Source organism: Zonotrichia albicollis, chromosome 20 (assembly GCF_047830755.1).
Source record: "Zonotrichia albicollis isolate bZonAlb1 chromosome 20, bZonAlb1.hap1, whole genome shotgun sequence".
NCBI classification, from domain to species: Eukaryota; Metazoa; Chordata; class Aves; order Passeriformes; family Passerellidae; genus Zonotrichia; species Zonotrichia albicollis.
Window position 1 is genome coordinate 2,861,906 of NC_133838.1, and position 20,969 is coordinate 2,882,874.

Here is a 20,969-nt window from a genome sequence, read left to right on the forward strand (position 1 = left end):
GGGAAAGGAAGAAACCATTTAATACAGAAAATGGGGGGAGCAAACTAACAAACTTAAGAACACACCACAGCAACACAGTACTTAAGAAAATTAATACAGCATTACTTTCTAACACAACACATATAATATTCATTTTAATATTTGCAAAAAGCCAATCGTAAAATACAGGCATTTTTCACAATCCCCACTCTTATTCTTTGTAAATCATTTGGCTTGAGCAATATTTCTTATCTACTTGCATCTTCTGGACTATGCTGGCAAAATAAAACAGGGGATTACAAAAGGAAAAAATATATATATAAACAGTTGTAACACATAAAATGAAAGATCTTCATTTCTTCTAATACATTACCTCACCAGCTAGGTTTTAACATTGTTTTCTCATTTTTGGACTGGTACCTGGGTTATTTTATGTATATATATATTTTTCTTCTTTGATTTCCTTTGCTTTTTCTAGAATGATTTTTCCGTGGTCATCAATTTTCAACAATCTGATATATTGAACTTTCCACAAACACCTCCTTCTTCGGCCAATAAATAGTCCAAAGCCAACCTATTCTGATACCCTACAGTTTTTGTTTGACTTAGCTGACTTGATATTAACTCTAATGCTTGGGCAGCCTTATTTGCTACCATTTCTGTAACTGCTTGGCGTCTTGTAATACGATTCAACAGATGATTTGGAGTCAATATAGAGTTAGATTGCTGTGCTGGTTTTACCTTTTCGTTTATTATTTATTTTTTTACTAAATCTTGAACCGTATCTTCAAGATTAAATTTAAAACAAATCCATCTCTCTACTTTTGGACATTCAATTCCAAATCTATTACCACTTTTTCCTAAGTTTCTTGTAGTCCAATAATTTACTCCCTTTTGCCTACAGGTTCTTAATTTGGATGGGTTATAACAGTGGCTGTTGACATGGGTGTGTGTAATAAAAGAGGAACTTTGGTTTCTTTCCATGTGATACTTTCTGTAGCATTTTTGACACAATCTTGCTGGTATCCCGAAAAGGAAAAGACGACAAATGAGTGCCAGAAACAGGAATAACAGAGATCCAGTACGGCTTATACTCCCACCTCCCATGCCTGTGAGGCTGCAACCCACAGCAGGTGTATTTGATCTTCTTGGTGGCAAAATATAGAGGCCAATCTGGTCTTGCCCTCTATTTCCTTGTCACTTTCTCCTAACTAATTTCCAGGCAAATTGTTTTTGACACCCTTTAACTGTGGTCTCCTACTGTTCCTCAGGTATCTTTCATTCAACAAGCACTAATGATTCCCATCCACAAAAACAAGTTATTACTTTAACACTTTTGGCAATAAGAGCATAAATTTTGTGAACCACAATACTCATTACTCTCACAATTCCAGCACTTATAATCCAGCTAGCATATCCAGTATTGGAATGAACCAAATAAAGTTTACTGATGGAAATGGTAATTCCCCTTCTCCCCTGTACGATTCCCAGGCTAAGGTCAGAATACAAAACCAGTCTTGATCCTTCTATCTGAAGTATTCCTCCCCAAAGGAGATGTTTTATTCAGGCAGTGCTCAAAACCAGTGATATAAGTGTTATCTTATTTCTTAATTCAGTGTTATTCTTTGTACATTTCTTAGATCATTTGAGTTTTTCTAAACAATTACCACTCAGTCCCCATTGGAAAGTCAGTTCGGTATCAGTCGGTTTAAATGTGATAGTCCATTCCTCAGGTTTCTTCACAAATCCTTTGATTCTGCTGGCATAAATCCACCCTCTTTCTGTGATTCTGATTGTTTCTTCAGTAGTACCTGGAAAGGACTTCTTAATAGCATAGTAATAAAAGAAAGATAGTACTGCATTAACTTTTACCATTTGCTTTTCTTCCAAACTTTCTGGGTTTAGCTAAAAGCTTTCTCTACAGCAGCCTCTTCTTCTTCAGGAAAAAAAAACCTTCTCGTTAACAGCAAACAAAACACACAAAAGAAAAAAACCAAAAAACTTCTTGCTTAAGAAAAACAAACCGCTTTGTGAGGTTTGGAGAGTGATCAATCTTTGCTTTGATTTTTATCTTTTAGTGCTAGTCCCCCCTCCCCATCTCTTCACGGCCTTGCTATCAGTGCTGTTCTTTGCCCTTCCCCCGGTGCTGCCCCTTGGCTGCAGGGCCGGAGCCGGGGAGAGCAGCCCCGGGCATGGGGACCCTGGGGATTGCCTTGGGTCTCTTTTGCCCTCTATCTCTCTCTCTCTCTCTTTCGGCCCCCTTACCGGGCCCACGCTGCCATCCTGGGCTCGGGACCCCGACAGTCTGGGAGCCCCCCCGGCAGTTCCGCCCCGGAGCCAGCCCGCTCCTGGCCGCAAACCTGTGTCCTCTGCTGCAGCACCGCCCGGGGCACCTCCATGGATCGGTCCCTGCCGCAGCCCCCGAGACCCCGTCGCTCGTAGGGAGCGCTCAGACACCTCCCAACCTTGACAACCCCAAACTTGGTGTGCCCAGGTGCTCCTGACATTCTTTTTCTTTCTCGTCAACCTACCCTCTTTTCCCTTCAAGCAGGGCCTGTTCTGCTAAGGCCTTTCTGGACCCCAGTGTGGCATTGAATAACCTCCTAACAACCATGTGTTAAGACACTTCCCTGCCTTTCATGCAAAAAACCTTCATTCACACTTCTGCTCTCTTCTAGCACCAAGATGTCATCACTTCACATTCTAACATCTCAGATTTTCCTAACTACCTCTCTACTTCAACTTCTCTCTTTCTTCTCTCTCAACTGTAACCTTTATGGGGTCGATATTTAATCCTCCCCTATTTCCTTCTCCAGCCTAAACTTTTTTGTTGATTTTTTTTCCCTTCATCCTCTTGGCGTAATTTCAAAACTCTAGCTATCATTTTCCTATTTTCTGATATCTCTTATTCTTAATTGCACTTGTAAGACTCTTCCCAATAAATTGCTACCTGCCCCTGGGACCAATAACACATCTCCCATCTAAATTTTAGTTTCTTCCCTCAATTACCACATCTTTAATGACTAGAAATGTAAAACTTTCTCTTTTTGCCCCTGTTACTTTCACTATATATTTGCTCACACTATAACCTTTTGGAACGTTTAACAGGCAGGTTCTCTCTCCCCCTGTGTCTATTACAAATTCTAATTCTTCTTCTCGGGGACCCACTTTTAAAGTTATCACAGGCTCCAGATGGTATTTGTCCCCCCCAAAAAATTAGAGCCTATGACTTTTTTTTTTTTTTTATGTGCCCATTTCTTTAAAGATTTTCAGATCTTCTGCTTACTTAGGACCATTTCCCTTTTTCTCTCCAGTTTGTTTATCTATTTAGTTGGAGTTTCTTCTTTCCCCTCTAAAAGCTGTCCCTCAAAAACCTTTTGTTTTCACATTTCGCCTTTGATATGCTGTCTCATTCATGCTCTTGGTTATGTAATTACGATAACTATTCATGTATTTACTACCCTCCTCATTATTTTAACCCCACTCAGGAGGTACAGTTGGCATTTTGTCTTCTCTGGGGGTCCTTGCGGATTATCTTTTTCTTAAGCTTTTATTTCAGTTGCTCTGATTAATTGCATTTTTCTTGAGAAAAATATTATTTTAATTACCAACCACATCTCTTCTCAAGTATAAATGTTTGGACCTAAAAATTGGTCTAATTGTTCAGCTATGTCTATGGGATTCTCCAAATATCTCTTTTATTTATTTCTTAAAATTTCAGACTTCAGACGAAGTCAAAGGAGCATTTACAAACTCTGATCCGTCCCCTCCTATGAGAACCTCTCTTAATGGAAATAGACCAATCCCTTTATCCCATTCTTTCTGTATTTTTATCTTCTATAGCCTTTCTCCTGTATATTTAGGAAGAATCAGGAGAGGGCTTTCTTCTAACTGAACTTTTAGTGTTTCGATAAGGTGATTCCTTTAGAGTTTCTCTGAGCAGCCGGAGCTGTGGTTACCAAGGGAACGGAGCTCGGGGCAGGACAGGGCGACTCGGCGTGACTCAGAGTCTCGGTGCTCCAAAGGCGGGGTGTGCAGCCGGGATCGCCCGAGGGGCTGTTCCGGTGCAGACCGAGCTGGAGCGTGGATAGCTCCCGCATGGCTCACGGTGGCTGGTCGGGCAGAGGCAGAGCAGCCGACTGACCGCGGCTGCAGCGGCGGGAGCCGACAGAGTCAGGGCAGCCGGGGATGGGACAGACGGGACCCTCCTTCGGTGCGGTGAGCGCGGTAACCACGGTGCACACGGCAGGACAGATCCCCACCCCCTGCACGAACTGCGGAGCGGCCGCGGGCCAGGCGGCCGGACTGGGACACACGGACTGGGACACACGGACTGTGCCGGAGCCGGCGCAGGGGCTGGGGGGGTGCAGCTGCGAACGAGTGGGGGAACGAACGGCAATGGATGAGGTAATTTTGTTCTCAGCTTTGTACTTTCCCCGTTTTGCTTTTATTGCCTTTCAAAAATGTTATTTTCCTACAGCCTCCCCCCTCCCCAGCATGTGGTATACTATTTTTCTTCTGGATTAAACGGTTTTTACAAATAAATCCAGAGCTTAACAAATCTAAACTTCTGCTTGGATACTTTGAAATGGTCGACGAGCTAACTCACGACCTTCTCATATTGTTTTTCTCATCACCCTTTTATTTATCTTTTGGCAAATTATACATATTTCAGGTACTTGTTTTTCTACTCTAAAAGTCTCAGTGCACCCATAGTGCCTTAAAAAATGATCACACAAAGCCTGAGTATCCCACCGGGCTTTTTGATACATGTCCTCTGCTATTCCCTAGTAAGTGTTTTATTATCTAATTGTCTTCCATCAAGATGTTTCTATTTCCCCGATTTATCTTGTTCGCCACCTATCTTGTTTTAATTTTAATTTTTTAATTTTTTTTTTTGCTTCTCTAAACTTTGGAATTTCCAATTTTTCTTCATTTGGAGTTAATATTAGCTCTTTCAGCTCTATTTTCTGCTGCATCTTTAGCTTCTTGATCTGCCAATTATTTCTTCTTATTTCTGGGTCTTTACCTTTTTGTGTCCTTTAATATGTACTATTGCTATCTCTCTTAGGTAATTTTAATGCCTCTAAAACCTCGAAAATAAGTTTCTCATGTACTAATCTTTTTCATCTTTAATTAAGTAATCTCCCTTTTTAAATTTTTCTTGAGGCATGTGCTACTCTAAAGGCATCCCTTGAATCAATATATAACTCCTTTCTTTTGTGTTAAATTTTCTAATGCTCTTTTTAAGTATATAATTCACAAGTTTGCATGTTTTTTCTCATCAACTTCTGCATACCCTGTATTTTGCAAGGAGTTGTATTTCTGTTTGTTAACATAACTCCCAAAGGGCTGTCTTGGGGTATTTCTGTTGGTAATTTTTTCTGCTTTTCTTTTCCTGTATCCACCTTACTGTATTTCCGTCTCCTTTTTCAATTTTCTATCTATTCGTCCCCTGCTTCCGTTTTTCACTTTTGTCCTAGTTTAGGACAAATTAGGGGGAAATCTCAAAAAGGGAGCCCCCCCCAAAACAGAACAAACCTCCAACCACCCCTCCCCCAACACCGGGTTCGGGAAGGAATTCCTCAGAGGAGCAAAGTGGAAAACAAAACCTATTTATTTACAAATAACAAAAAGAACACTCCCCAACACAAGAAAAGAAAAGGGACCAGACTGTGTTGTGAGGGCACCGAGCTTCTGTCGCAGGCTTCGGGTGTCCTGGAGCTCTCAGGCCAGATCCGGAGCCGGTCCAGTATCTTCAGGGGAGGGTAAGAAAGAGAGAACAAAAGAAAAGGGAAAAAAAGAAAAAAAACCAGCGCAAAAAAAAAGCAGCAAGCAAGCAAGCAAGCAAGCAAGCAAGCAAGTGGCTAGCCAAGCCAAGCAGCAAAAGCCCAAAGCAAAAGTGCCTGGGCACACCCCACACCCCCCCCCCCCTTCCCCATCCGGCCACAGCAAGATGGCCGGGGTGGGGGGGGTGGAAGGCACAGCTGCCAGACACAACACACGATATGGGGATAAAGGCTGAAGGCTGTCACCCCACGACACTCCACCCCTTATCCCATATCGTGAACATACAGTAAAAAACTTTCATTTCACTTACTCACACCTTTGACACTTACGCATTTCTCTCATCTTACTTGCTCAGACCTTTGACACTTACAGTTTCCTTCTGTCTCACATTCAACAAACAATGACATTCATATATGAGTCTCATCCCACAATCAGGTCTCCCTGAGGTACACACCGTGTTGTTCCATCTTTCTGCATTATCCACCATGTATTACCTGGTCCTTGAGCAAAGACAATCCCACGGATGGGTTTGTCTGTACTCGAGGCAGGGTTGATCCATACTGTCTTTCCCAACAAACCTCTGACATGGGCCACTGGGGCTTTATCCCCATCTACTATATTAAGGAGCTCAGACTGAGCAGGACCCGCTCGGTTGGTGGAACCTCGAGTGTTAACTAACCAGGTAGCCTTTGCCAGATGTTGCTCCCAGTTTCTTAAAGACCCCCCACGCAATGCTTTTAAGGTGGTTTTTAACAATCCATTGTACTTTTCCACCTTCCCTGCAGCTGGTGCATGATAGGGGATATGGTATACCCACTCGATGCCATGTTCCCTAGCCCAAGTATTAATAAGATTGTTTTTAAAATGAGTTCCATTATCCGACTCAATTCTCTCGGGAGTACCGTGCCTCCAAAAGACCTGCTTCTCAAGGCCCAAGATAGTGTTACGGGCAGTAGCATGGGACACAGGATAGGTTTCCAACCATCCTGTGGTGGCTTCTACCATGGTTAGTACATAGCGCTTGCCCTGGCGGGTTTGAGGCAGTGTGATGTAGTCAATCTGCCAGGCCTCCCTGTATTTGTACTTAGACCACCGCCCCCCATACCAGAGGGGCTTCAGTCGCTTGGCCTGCTTAATGGCAGCGCACGTCTCACAGTCACAAATAACCTGAGAGATACTGTCCATGGTTAGGTCCACCCCTCGGTCTCGTGCCCACTTATAGGTGGCATCTCTACCCTGGTGGCCTGAGGCATCGTGGGCCCATCGTGCTAAGAATAACTCTCCCTTATGCTCCCAGTCGAGATCTATCTTCAACTCCCCTATCTTTGCAGCCTGATGTACTTGCTGGTTGTTTTGCTGCTCTTCATTAGCTCTACTTCTGGGGACATGGGCATCTACATGGCGAACCTTCACAGGTAACTTCTCTAACCGGGTAGCGATATCCTTCCACTCTTCCGCAGCCCAAATTGGTTTTCCTCTGCGCTGCCAGCTGGCCTCCTTCCATCTCTTCAGCCATCCCCATAGAGCGTTGGCTGCCATCCAAGAATCGGTATACAAATAGAGCCTTGGCCACTTCTCTCTCTCTGCAATACCTAAGGCCAGTTGAATAGCTTTGATTTCAGCAAATTGACTGGATTCACCCTCTCCTTCAGTAGCCTCTGCAACCCGTCGAGTGGGACTCCATACAGCTGCTTTCCACCTCCGTTTCATCCCTATGACACGACAAGAACCATCAGTGAATAGGGCGTAACGTGTTTCTTCTACTGGCAACTGATTGTATGGCGGAGCTTCCTCAACCCGGGTCACTGGCTCTGGCTCCTCATCTGCGACACTAAAGCTTTCACCTTCGGGCCAATTTGTAATTATTTCTAGAATCCCAGGGCGATTTAACTTCCCAATTCGAGCGCGCTGCGTATTGAGGGCAATCCACTTACTCCAAGTAGCACTGGTGGCATGGTGGGTAGAGGGAACCTTTCCTCTGAACATCCATCCCAGCACCGGTAGTCGGGGTGCGAGAAGGAGTTGTGCCTCTGTACCAATCACCTCCGAGGCAGCTTGGACTCCTTCATAGGCGGCCAAGATTTCCTTTTCTGTTGGAGTATAGTTATCTTCAGACCCCCTGTAGCTCCTACTCCAAAATCCCAATGGTCGGCCTCGGGTCTCGCCAGGTAGCTTTTGCCAAAGGCTCCAGGACAGACCATGGCTCCCGGCTGCAGAGTAGAGCACGTTCTTCACATCTGGTCCTGTCCTGACTGGACCAAGGGCTACAGCATGAGCGATCTCCTGCTTGATCTGGACGAAAGCTTGCTGCTGCTCAGGGCCCCAATGGAAGTCGTTCTTCTTGCGGGTAACCAAATAAAGGGGTCTCACAATCTGACTATACTCAGGGATGTGCATCCTCCAGAAACCTATAGCACCTAAGAAAGCTTGTGTCTCCTTCTTATCAGTTGGTGGGGACATAGCAGTGATTTTGTTAATAACATCCGCAGGAATCTGACGCCGTCCATCTTGCCACTTCACCCCCAAGAACTGAATTTCTCGGGCAGGTCCCTTGACTTTGCTCTTCTTAATGGCAAATCCGGCATCCAGGAGAATATGAATTATCTTCTCTCCTTTTTCGAACACTTCTATTGCCGTGTTCCCCCAAACAATGATATCATCAATATATTGTAAATGTTCTGGAGCCTCACCCTCTTCTAGTGCAGCCTGGATCAGTCCATGACAGATGGTAGGACTGTGTTTCCACCCCTGGGGCAATCGGTTCCAGGTATACTGCACTCCCCTCCATGTAAAAGCAAACTGAGGCCTGCATTCTGCTGCCAGAGGGATGGAGAAAAACGCGTTAGCTATATCAATGGTCGCGTACCACTTTGCTGCCTTGGACTCCAGCTCGTACTGCAGTTCCAGTATGTCCGGTACAGCCGCACTCAGTGGTGGAGTCACTTCATTCAAGGCACGATAGTCTACAGTCAATCTCCATTCTCCGTCAGATTTTCGCACGGGCCAGATAGGGCTGTTAAAGGGTGAGTGGGTTTTACTGACCACCCCTTGGCTCTCCAGCTCTCGAATCATCTTGTGGATGGGGATCACGGCATCTCGATTCGTCCGGTACTGCCTGCGATGCACTGTTGAGGTGGCAATTGGCACTCGCTGCTCCTCTACCTTCAAGAGTCCTACTGCAGATGGGTTCTCTGATAGTCCAGACAAGGTATTCAATTGTTTAATACCCTCTATCTCCACTGCAGCTATTCCAAAAGCCCACCTGAATCCCTTAGGATCTTTGTAGTAGCCATTCCGGAGGAAGTCTATGCCCAAAATACACGGAGCCTCTGGACCAGTCACAATCGGATGTTCCTGCCACTCCTTCCCAGTCAAGCTCACCTCAGCTTCCAACAAAGTCAACTGTTGTGATCCCCCCGTCACTCCAGCAATGGAAACAGGTTCTGTCCCCATGTGTTCCGATGGCATTAAGGTACATTGTGATCCAGTGTCAACCAATGCTTCATAGTCTTGTGGCTCTGATGTGCCAGGCCATCTGATCCACACCTTCCAAAAAACCCGGTTCTCCCGTGCCTCTTCCTGGCTGGAGGCAGGGCCCCTCTAAGCCAGATTGTCCTTCTTTCCTTGGGCATATGCCTTGGAAGTTCCTTCAAGGGGATCGGACATGTCATCGTCATCGTCATACTTAACATCTCGGCTACGAGCGACCGGAGCTGCTATCTTTTTGGTTATACTTTCTCTTTTCTTCAAATCACGCACCCGTTGTGCCAAAACAGCGGTGGGTTTTCCATCCCATCTCCTCATGTCTTCTCCAGACTCACGCAGGAAAAACCATAACTCAGCCCGTGGGATGTACCTTCTCTCCCCATCAAAGGAGCGCCGGCGTTGGACACCAGGGCTTCTAATTTGTACGGCTGAGATTTGAATAAGGTCCTCCTTAATCTCTTCCCGGAGTTTCTTATGATTCTCCTCTATTTTGTCTTCTAGTTTCTGCAGTCGGGTTTCCACTGCTGCAATTCTGGCATGAGTTGGGCCATGCACAGCATCTGCGTACGCTCGAAGCTTCTTTGCCATATCGAGCACAGTCTCATATGTATCATCTCGCTTCATTATTGCTAGGGCAGAAGCGTATTCAGGTGGCCCAAGTCGCACAAGTTTCCTCCACATTATCGGAGTGCATGGTACCAGGTCCGGATTCCTAGTTGTTGTGTCATCTGAGAAAATGAGCTCTATGACCGCCATCTCTCTCAGGCGTTGGATCCCCTGTTCTATGGTCTTCCACCGTGTCTGCTGCATATAGAGATCATCCGTACACAGGTACCGTTCTGCTACGCTTCTTAGGACCCGTTCCCAGAGGCTGTGAGGGTTAGCCCCCCTCATCACACCTTGATCGATGGCAGGATCATGTGACAGGGATCCCAAATGCCTCACTTCAGTACCATCCAAAATCGTAACCTCCCCTGCAGCATCCCAAAGGCGGACTAACCAACTAATAATAGATTCGTCAGGTTGTCGGCTGTAATCCTTTCTTAGGCCTCTGAGGTCCTTCAGAGAAAAGGAGTCAATATTGGCTCCAGATTCTGTGCCCCTTGATGTGGCCTCTGATTTTGGTGAGGGTCCTTCTTCTGCATCATCGTCATCATCCTCCACCTTCCGATCGGTCTTGCCTTTACACTTTCCACCTCTTGTATTAGCTGCAACAGCCATGGTTTGGGGCCTATTGTCTGATTCAGCTGCTAGCCTGGAGCCTGGGATGTTAGCTGCAGCCTGGGTCACTGGGATAGTAACTAACTTATCTCCCTGTTCCCTTTCTGCTATCTGCTGCTCCACAGTATCTAGCAGAGTACGGTAAACAAACTCCAAGGCCCAGCTCACTGCAGTAATCCTTTCTTCCTTAGTATTACCATGGCACTTCTCCCTCAAATACTTTGCCAGCTCGACTGGATTCTGAATTTGATCAGATGGAAAGTCCCAGTCTATAGGATCAGAAAATTCCTTTAAAGTCTGGCCCATATCCTCCCATTTCCCACTCCAGTCAAGATTTTTCCTGCTTTGTTTTACTCCTGAATCAGGAGTCTCTCTAACCCCTCTAGAAATCTCAGCTTACATTTTATATACACTCCAGACAGTATAGACAAGGCTTAATAAATTAAATGCCAGAAAGATGGTTTCTTTCAAACTCAGGGGAAAGTCAGTATTTTCTAATAGAGATGTCAACAATTTGTAGGAGAAGAAGGAAGACAAAGGCTGAAAAGCCCCTTCCTCTTCTTCTCCCCAAACAAACTGAGTACACAGCCATGACAACAATCCATACATTCCTGAAATAAAGTCCAGCATTGTTATCCGACACATCATCACACATAAGGCCAGCACAATGATTATTCTGGTTAGTGCCCCCCGCTTACAAAAGCTACTTATTAGGGACAACATCAGAGCTATTTTGGGGTAAGGAAATAACCCTAGGGACCACAAAGGTATTAAAACTTCAAAAGCCCCTAGGGACCAGAAAAACCGGCAAGCTTCCACTCCAAATGACATTATGAATCACCAATATGCCCACAAAACAACCAAAACCAAAATATTATTGTTATAGGTTTTTTTCCCACTCTTTTTGGCCTCCGACTTTCCCGGCCAACGCACCAAAAAGTATACTGTCCTAGTTTAGGACAAATTAGGGGGAAATCTCAAAAAGGGAGCCCCCCCCAAAACAAAACAAACCTCCAACCACCCCTCCTCCAACACCAGGTTCGGGAAGGAATTCCTCGGAGGAGCAAAGTGGAAAACAAAACCTATTTATTTACAAATAACAAAAAGAACACTCCCCAACACAAGAAAAGAAAAGGGACCAGACTGTGTTGTGAGGGCGCCGAGCTTCTGTCGCAGGCTTCGGGTGTCCTGGAGCTCTCAGGCCAGATCCGGAGCCGGTCCAGTATCTTCAGGGGAGGGTAAGAAAGAGAGAACAAAAGAAAAGGGAAAAAAAGAAAAAAAACCAGCGCAAAAAAAAAAGCAGAAAGCAAGCAAGCAAGCAAGCAAGCGGCTAGCCAAGCCAAGCAGCAAAAGCCCAAAGCAAAAGTGCCTGGGCACACCCCACACCCCCCCCCCCTCTTCCCCATCCGGCCACAGCAAGACGGCCGGGGGGGGGGGGTGGAAGGCACAGCTGCCAGACACAACACACGATATGGGGATAAAGGCTGAAGGCTGTCACCCCACGACAACTTTTTACTAACAACTTAAATACCACTTTTCTTTCAACTACTTACACCCAAAAAAACCCCTTTTTCTCACACTGCTTGTCAATACAATCCACCTCCCTCCAAGGAGATATGGTAAGGCTTAAAATGCACAATCGACATTACCTATACTTTCATTCATCTACATTCACTCACTTTTATTTCTCATTCACTTTCACATATTCCTTCACACTCTCAAGACAGAAAGTGGATCCTTATTGCTAGAAAATCACAGGTCCTTGTGGCCCCCTCTTTCGCTCTGGGGTTGACCTCCAGGTCTCAGTGTCACCAGGCCCCCGAGAAGGGCCTGACTCTGCTGCCTCTGGCGTCCGTTCCCCTGTGAGGCTGTCTGCATGTCCTTCACACTCTTCAGCTACGGCCCCCTCACACACCCAGGGAACGCCAGCTTGGTTCGCAGGTCACTCACTCCTCTTCGGCCCAGAAGCCCCCACCTACCCGGGAGCTACAGCCTGGTGTGCAGGTCACTCACTCCTCTTTCCACTGCCTCCCCCTTCCCACCTGCCTGGGAAGTTGAGGCTGACTTTGTGTGGGTCTCACTCACACACACCACAAAACAACAATAAGGTACCTTTTACTTTCACATCACCTATTACAAGTTTAGGTGTTACTGGCCAGTCTCAGTGCTATTGGATATCCCTCAACCCAGCTGTGTTATCCAAGCCAAAATGCTCTGGGGCAATTATTCCCTCAGTCCTGCCATGTTGTCCAACCCCAGATGCTCTTGGGTATTTTTCCCTAAATTCAGCTGTGTTGTTCAACCCCAGATGCTCTTGGGCATTTTCTGTCCCTCAACCCAGCGGTGTGGTACAACTACAGATGCTCTTGGGCATTTAATTTGTTTTGCTGTGTTGTCCAACCCTGGATGTTCTTGGGCATTTTTTATCCCTCAATCTGGCTGTGTTGTTCAACCCTGGATCTTGTTGGGCAAAAATTTTTCCCTCAGTCTAGCTGTGTTGTCCAACCCCGGATGCTGTTGGGTAAAATTTTAATCCCTCAATCTAGTTGTGTTGTCCCACCCTGAGTGTTCTTGGGCATATCCTCACTCCGACAGAATTCTGCTCAACCCTGCTCTTGGATGCTCTTAGAATATAAATCCCTCAACCCAGCAGGTTTTAGGGGCCCCTCCTGTCCCGTTTCCTAGTGGATTGGGTGAGGAAACCTTGCTCCCTACCTCCGAGGGGTCCAACCCCTCCCTGAGACCCAGTCCCAGTCACCCCGGGGGGTTCTTTCACTCTCTTATCACTCGCTTTGTCTCTTTACTGGCCGTTTTTCTCGCGAAAAGAGGAAAACGCAGCATGGGAGACTCCTCACTCACTTGGCAGGTCTGGGACAACCAGCCTGCCTCTCATTCACACACATTCATCCCCTCCCTGTACCTGCCCCCCGCCCGAGAAATACTTACCAATCCTTTTTCCTTCCCGGGTTCTTCGTGCGCACTACTACACTTAGGGGACCAATTACCGCAGTTGTAGGGAGCCTTTTTTTTCCTTCTCTCTGTTATATTGCCTCCTTTTGTCCACAGATCGTAACCTGCGTCTGTCGGTCACTTCAGGGGAAACAAAGCGAGGCTGCCAAATAGGGCAGGGCGTGCCTTCCCCACTCTGACTCTCCTAAAGCACAGGCAGCGAGGTGTTAGCAACCATCCTCTGCTACCAAATTGTGAAGAACGCCAATCGGTTGTTTTCAAAATTTAAAAGTAAAAAATATGGTTATAAAAATAGTAACACAATTAGAGTAATAACAATTTGGACAAATTGAATTAGGACAATACGAGATAATAAAAACAAAGAATTATGGACGTCCGGGTACCTTTTTCTGGGCATCACGAGCCCAAAAAAGACCCCTGCTAACAAAGGACTAACCATTAAGAACAATAGCCCGTTGCATATTCATACACTTCATACATGATGCATAAATTCCATTCAAACACAGGATTCTGTCTGGTCAGTGTCAGCTTCTTCCTTCTAATCCTAACAGCGCCTCCAAGGTGGGAAGAAGTTCATTTCTTCTGATAAGAAGGCAATAAATTCCCTTTCTCTGAAAGATTTAGGTGTCCTGTGGCTGCTATCTCGCTGCAAGCCCTTTCTGTTAAACAAAGCATCTTACATAGCATAGTTTCTGTTTTAACAATTTTTATAACCTAAAACTATATTTAACATAGTACTTAAGAGAATTAATACAGCATTTCTTTCTAACACAACACATATAATATTCATTTTAATATTTGCAAAAAGCCAATCATAAAATACATGCATTTTTCACAGGGGGGTTTCAGGTAGCTCTGGGGTGAATTTTGGAGGGAAATGGGGGGGTCTGAGAGTCCTGGGGAGTTTTGGGGGTCTTGGGGAGGGTTTGGGGGTCCAGGGTGATTCTAGGCCAACCCTGGGGGACTCTGGGGGGTTTGGGGTTCCTGGAGAGGTCTCGGGGGAGAATTGGGGGTCCCGGGGGGTCCCAGGCCCACCCTGAACCAAGGTCTGGGGGTTTCAGGGGGAGGGGGCACCGCAGGGGTTCCTCCCCCCCCCCCCCCCACCCGTTTTTGGAGGGTCTCCCATGGTGCCCCCTCCCCAAAAAGCTCTGAGGGCCCCCTGAAGTGGCTGCTGTTCCACCGGCCGGTGCCCCCTGATCCAGGACAGCCCCACTGAGTCTGGCAGGTTCTGGGGGGATTTGTGGGGATTTTGGGGTTTTGCGAGGCTGTTTGAGAATTTCAGGGTGGCTTTTTTGGGCTTTGGGGGATTTTGTTAGGAATTTAAGGGGAATTATTGGGGGTTTTTGGGAGAATTATTGGGTTTAGAGATGCTTATGTGATTTTGGGGGGTTTTGTTGATTTGGGGGGTTTTGGATTTGGGGTGTTTTGTTGGGGTTGTGGGGGTTTTGGGGGGGAATTTATTGAAATTTTTGGGAGTTTTATAAAATTTTGGTGAGTTCCACTGGGATTTTTGGTGTATCTCTGGAGTTTTTGAGGGTTTTCTTATATTAGTCCAGTCCCTTCCAGTATGATCCAAAGATGGCCCCACTGTGCTCCCAGTCCCTGCCAGTAAGAGCCAGTTGTGCTCCACATGGTTCCAGTTGCTCTCTTTCACCCTCATTTGTTCCAGTCCCTCCCATTACACCCTCCCAGTATGTCCCAGTATAGCCCAGTTCCCTCCAGCATGTTCCCAGACACTCCCAGTTGCTCCCAGTTGGGTTTTTTGGGGGATGTTTGGAGAATGAAGCAGTCCAAGGCTGAGCGGAAAAGGCCCCTCGGGGGGACATCGGCGGGTGCTGGTGGCGGCTGCCGGCAGAGGCAGCCTGGAGGAGCAGAGCCCTGTGTGCCGCAGGAGCCCAAAGTGGGGAGCCCAGAGAGGGGGGAGCGCCGCCATGGGCGGGAGCCTCAAGAGCCTGGAGAGGGGCAGGGGGGACTCCTTGGAGCCGCTGCAGCCCCGAGCAGAGAATGAGGGGAGAAGGGAGCCCGGGAGCCCAAACAGCCCCGGCATCCCGAAATGGGGAGAGCGAAGAGGGGGGAGCTTTTGGGATCGCTGGGACTGCCAGCAGCCTTGGCAGGGCGGGCACCGAGAAGGGGGACCCCCAATCTAAGTGTGACCCCCTGCAGCTGGGACGGGGGGAACCCTTGAACACCCAAAGGGAGGGACCAGGGACAGGGAACTCCTGGGAGGCTTTTCCAGGGCTGAATCTGGGTGTTTGGAAGGTTTTTGTGAAGTACAGATGGCCGGTGACTGGTAGAGATGGACTTGGGCAGAGGGACCTTCAAACTCAATATGCTCATCCCTTGTTTTCCCCAAACCAGGATTTCCCATTGCCAACCCCTGGGAGTCTGTGAGGAAGATGCCCTGGGACACTGAAGCAGGTGAGGAGGAAGTCAGTGCCCCTTTCCCCTCTGTGCTGCTCCGTAGCCCAGCCCAGTATGGCCCTGGCTGCAGCTCAGCCCTGCGGGGAATCTCCTTGCCCTTGCCTGTGGCACAGACGCAAATCCCATCCTGTCCTTGTCCTTCCTCCCCCAGAGCAGGAGCTGAGCATGGAGAGCAGGGGGAACAAATGCCCGCAGCAGAACCTGGTGGAAGAAGCCATTTTGAGCGGCTCCATGGCGCAGGAAGCCAACGGGGAGGAAAAGCGCCGGAGATGCCGCACGAGGAGGGGCTGCAAATGCAGCTGGCAGGGATCTGAGGAGGAAAGAGCCAGCCTGGGCTGGGAAGGTGGCCAGAGATCAAGCCAGAGCTCTGAGCTGGTGCTCCATGAACAGCTCCATGATGGGGAGAAGCCCCACACATGTGTGGAGTGTGGGAAGAGCTTCAGGTGGAACTATAAGCTCATTGAGCACCAGAGGACCCACACTGGGGAATGGCCGTTCGAGTGTGGGGAGTGTGGGATGAGCTTCAGCCGGAGCTCCCACTTGACCAGCCACCAGAGGACCCACACTGGGGAGAGGCCCTACGAGTGTAGGGAGTGTGGACAGAGCTTCAGGCAGAGCTCCAGCCTGATCAGCCACCAGAGAACCCACACTGGGGAACAGCCCCATGAGTGTGGGGAGTGTGGGAAGAGCTTCAGCGGGAGCTCTGACCTGATCAAGCACCAGAGGATCCACACTGGGGAACGACCCTACGAGTATGGGGAATGTGGGAAGAGCTTTAGGGACCATGACACCCTGATCAGGCACCAAAAGATCCACACTAGGGAGAGGCCTTACGAGTGTTCCGAGTGTGGGAATAGATTTTGGTTCAACTCCCATCTCCTCCTGCACAATCTGAGTCACACAGAGGAGAGGGCCCTCTTCTGCCCTGAGTGTGGGAAGGGATTTAAGTACAACTGCCAACTCATCACCCACCGGCGCATCCACACAGGGGAGAGACCCTACAAGTGTAGAGAATGTGGGAAGAGCTTCTCACAGAGCTCTCATTTGACCCGACACCAATACAGCCACCGATAAGGGAAGCCCTGCTAGTGCCCTGAGTGCAGGAAGAGCTTCGTGCTCTGCTCCAGCTCCATCCCCCACTGGAGGAGGCACTTGGGGCACAGCCCTGGTGACCCACTTTCCCTGTGATCCATGTTGGGAACACACCTGGCTTCTTATTCTTTTGGTTTGGCCTTAATTTTCTTGTCTTTTCCATCTCTTTGCAGTCCAAAAGTGAAGAGGGATCAATCTTTCACCTCAAAACCACTCAAATCATACTGAAAACAGGTCAATCTTAACACAAAAGGGCTCAATCCTACCTCAAATTGCTTGTTCCCACCTCAAAATCTCAATCCTATGCCAAACTGACTCCATTCCACAGGTACCAGGGTGAGATGGGGTTGGAAGGAGATGGGAGAAATGGGATCCCAATTTGGGAGCGATAGGATGGGATGGGAGCGTAGGAGCGATTGGACGGGGATTGTGTGGGGCAGGGTGTGTGGGATGTATTTGATAGCAAATAAAACTCTCAGACTTACTGCTTTCTCTCCCGTTCATGTTCAGTCCGTTGCAGTTCTGTTTGCAGAGCGCCCCCTCACAGTTGCCGCCCTTGGCCTGAGCCTGCCCCTTTTCCCTCAGGGTTCCCGCCCTTTCCCTGCCCCCTTTCCCCTCATGGTTCCACCCTTTCCCTGTCCCCTTTCTCCTCACGGTTCCGCCCTTTCCCTGCCCCTTTTCCCCTCATGGTTCCACCCTTTCCCTGTCCCCTTTCCCCTCACGGTTCGACCTTCGGGAACAGGGGAGGAGGAGGAGGAAGAGGCTGAGCGGCAGCAGAAGCAGCTGGAGAAGGGGAGAGGGAACCCTGGAGTCGCCGCAGCCCTGGGAGCATCACCCCCCATCCTGCAGGTGCCCGGGGAAGGGGGAGCTCGGCCCAAACCTGCTGGGGGGTGCCTGGGTTTGGGATTTTTTTCAGGGGAAGTTTGGAGCTGGCAGGGCTCCAAAGCCGAGCCACAGATGGCCCTCGGGGGGACATCCGGGTTCCCCAGGAGGTGTTTTTGGAGGGTCCCAGGGCCAGCAGTGGCTGCTCCCAGTATGAGCCCAGTCCCTCCCAGTCATTCCCTATGATGATGCAATTTGATCCCAGCACAGTCCCAGTTCTTCCCAATTTCATCTAGTGTGTTCCCAGTTCTCCCAGTTGTCCCTAGCATAGTCCTAGGCACTCCCAGTATGATCCCAGTCTCTCCCACCAGGTCCCTAGTCCTTCCCACTTGCCCCCAGCGTGTTTCCAGTTTCCCCAGCACATTCCCAGTGGCTCCTAGTCCGGTCCCAGTCACCACCCATATGGGCTCAGACACTCCCAGTATATCCCAGTTGCCCTGAACATTCTCATAGTCATTGCCAGGCACTCCCAGTTACCTTAGGGTGGTTCACTTGCCCCCTGTTTTATCCCAGTTGCTCCCAGTTCCTCTAATTATGTCCCCTGTTGGCTCCCAGCATGGGCCTGGTAACTCCCAGTAACCCCCAGTCAGGGTCCAATCACACCCACTCTGATCCCAGTATGATTGTAGCCACTCCCAGTATGATCCCAGTCACTTGCAGTCTAATTCCAGTTGCTCTCAGACACTCCCAGTACGATTTCAGTGCCCCCAGTGTTATCCCAGTTGCTCCCTGTCAATGCCAGCATGACCCCAGTAGCCTCCAGTATGATCCTAGTGTCTCCCTGTCTCTCCTAGTTTATCCCAGTTGCTTCCAGCTTGTTCTCAGTCACTCCCACTTCTTCCCAGTTGCTTTCAGCATCATTCCAGTTGCTCCCAGTCAATCCCTCCATCATTCCAGTCCCTCTCAGAGTCATCCCAGTTGGTCCTAGCATGGGCCCAGCTGTTCCCAGTGTGCTTCCATCACTCCCCTATGGTTACAGACACTCCCAGTATGGTCCCAATTGAACTCAGTTGTCCCTGGTATAGTCCCAGTCACTCCCCATATGATCCCAGTCCCTCCCAGCATGGTCTCACTCACTGCCAGTTACCTGCAGTGTGGTCCCAGTTCTCCTCAGCATGGTCCTGGTTGTTCCTGTGTGGTTCCAGTCATCTCAGTATGGTTACATATTGAGAGTTTTTGCAGATTGAGGAGTTTTTGTTAGACAATGCCCATATTCAGCCAAAGCACAATCCAGCCTGCTTGTACTAATGGACAATGGACACATGCACAAACAATGAATAATGGACATATTCAGAAATTGGGTTGGTATATCCTTGAAAGAGATACAAGAAGAAGAGTCATCAGGACTCAGCAAGTTTGTCAGCAAGCTTGGGAAAGTAAGAAAAAAGTAAGTAATGGGTGGGTGTCGTGGGTTGACTAAATGATGCTTTTATCCCCAATTGTCTCATTCTGTTTATGCTGAATAATAAGTTGTACACCTTTAAGACTTGTTCCAGAGAGTGAAGGGGGAGAGAAGAAGAGGCAGGTTTTTTTCAGACACTGCACTCACTCCTCCACATTCCTGCTCTGGACTGTGTTGTCTGTGGATGGACAGACAGCGGGACAGAGCTCTCTTTTGCTTTTAGTTAGTTTAGCTAGCTGAGGCAAAGGAGACAAAGAAGTTCCCTGGACTGTGGGTTTTTTCCCCTTTTCTTTGGAGCTGTTCAAACCTGCTCTGGACTGAACACCAGAAGAGCACCAGCAGCTACATCTGTGGCCACTGGGCCAGGCCTGGCCTGCGACATTTCCAGCACCAGAGGGACTGATCAGAGACTTAGTGAGCTGAGCTGCAACCCAGGGAGGGGACTTTCTCAGTTTCTCAGTCATCTCTTTTGGAGCGGCAAGGGGTTTTATTGTTTAATAAACAGGTTTTTCCACCTTTCTCCAAGGAGGTATTTTCTCCAGGACCGGTTGGGGGAAGGGGCTGATTTAATCTGCTTTGCTACTGGAGCCCCTTTGGGATTCTCTTCCAAATTTGCTCTGAACCAGGACAAATACATCTATTGGTGCCCAATGCATGGCTCAAGAAGGTGGAAAAAAGCTCTATTGATTGTATGTTGGTTGTGCTCACTCTCTAGTGAGTTAAAGCAGTCAGTAGCCATGTTGCTTGAATTCCTAATGTCTCTTGGGGTGGAGGCCTTCACGTGGTTCTGGTCTCTAGAGCTTTTTGAGGTTTCAATACCTTTCTGGTCACTAGGATTATTGTCCATAACCCATAATTTTTATGGTAGTGCGGCACGGATTGGAATAGCTGTTGTGCAGGCCTTGGTGATAATGATTTATAGGGCATTTACAAAGATACTGGAGTCTGTTTATGATATTTATGGTTTATGGTTTCTTCGTCCTACCCTGCATCCCAGTTCCAGTAGTATGTTTTGGGAATTTATTAGTAATTGCACCCAGTTTGTTAGAGGAGGAGCAGGGAATGAGGCTTTTCAGCCTTTCCTTTCCTTCTTCTCCTTTGAATCTGTTATGCCACTTTTTGAGAATGTTCAGTTTCCCCTGAATGTTAAAGAGACCATCTTTCTGGTATTTAATCTGGTATTTAATCAAGCTTCCTCTATATGGTCTGCAGCTTCTCTAGAATGAGGACTGAGATATCCAGAGGAGTTGGTGAGACCCTTGTCCCAGAAGCAGATGCAGGCGTGAAAAATCCTAAGTGGTGTGGAGAATGGGAAAATACAGGCTAAACCCTGAAGGAATATTCTGATCCTGTAGACTGGGATTTTCCACGGGAACAAATTCAGAACCCAGCTGAGGTGGGGAAATACCTAAAAACAAAGTGCCATGATCATTCTAAAGAGAAAAGGCTCATTGCAATAAGCTGGGCCCTGGCCTATGCTTATCCCATTCTGTTAGATACTGTTGGGTAGCAGACAGAGGCAGGGGGGCAGGGAGATAAATCAGCTATCCCAGTCAGGCTACAGCCAACAGCCCAGGTTCAAAGCCAGCAGCTAAACCAGATAGTGAGCCTAAGCCAGCAGCTAAACCAGACAATAAGCCTCAACCAATGGCTGTTGCTACCAGCACTAGAAGTGGGAAATGCATGGACAAGACTGATCGACCAGTGGATGATGATGATGATGATG

The 20,969-nt window shown here is 47.9% G+C and overlaps 1 protein-coding gene across 1 annotated transcript in view; it reads left to right on the top strand.

Moving 5' to 3' along the window:
- The window catches only part of LOC141731339 (uncharacterized), a 796,170-nt gene that overhangs the window by 114,212 nt on the left and 660,989 nt on the right, over nt 1-20,969 (top strand). The window contains exon 7 of the mRNA XM_074555958.1: nt 16,253-16,924. Coding sequence (XP_074412059.1) covers nt 16,253-16,924 — 672 coding nt within the window. The remainder of the gene's footprint in view (nt 1-16,252; nt 16,925-20,969) is intronic.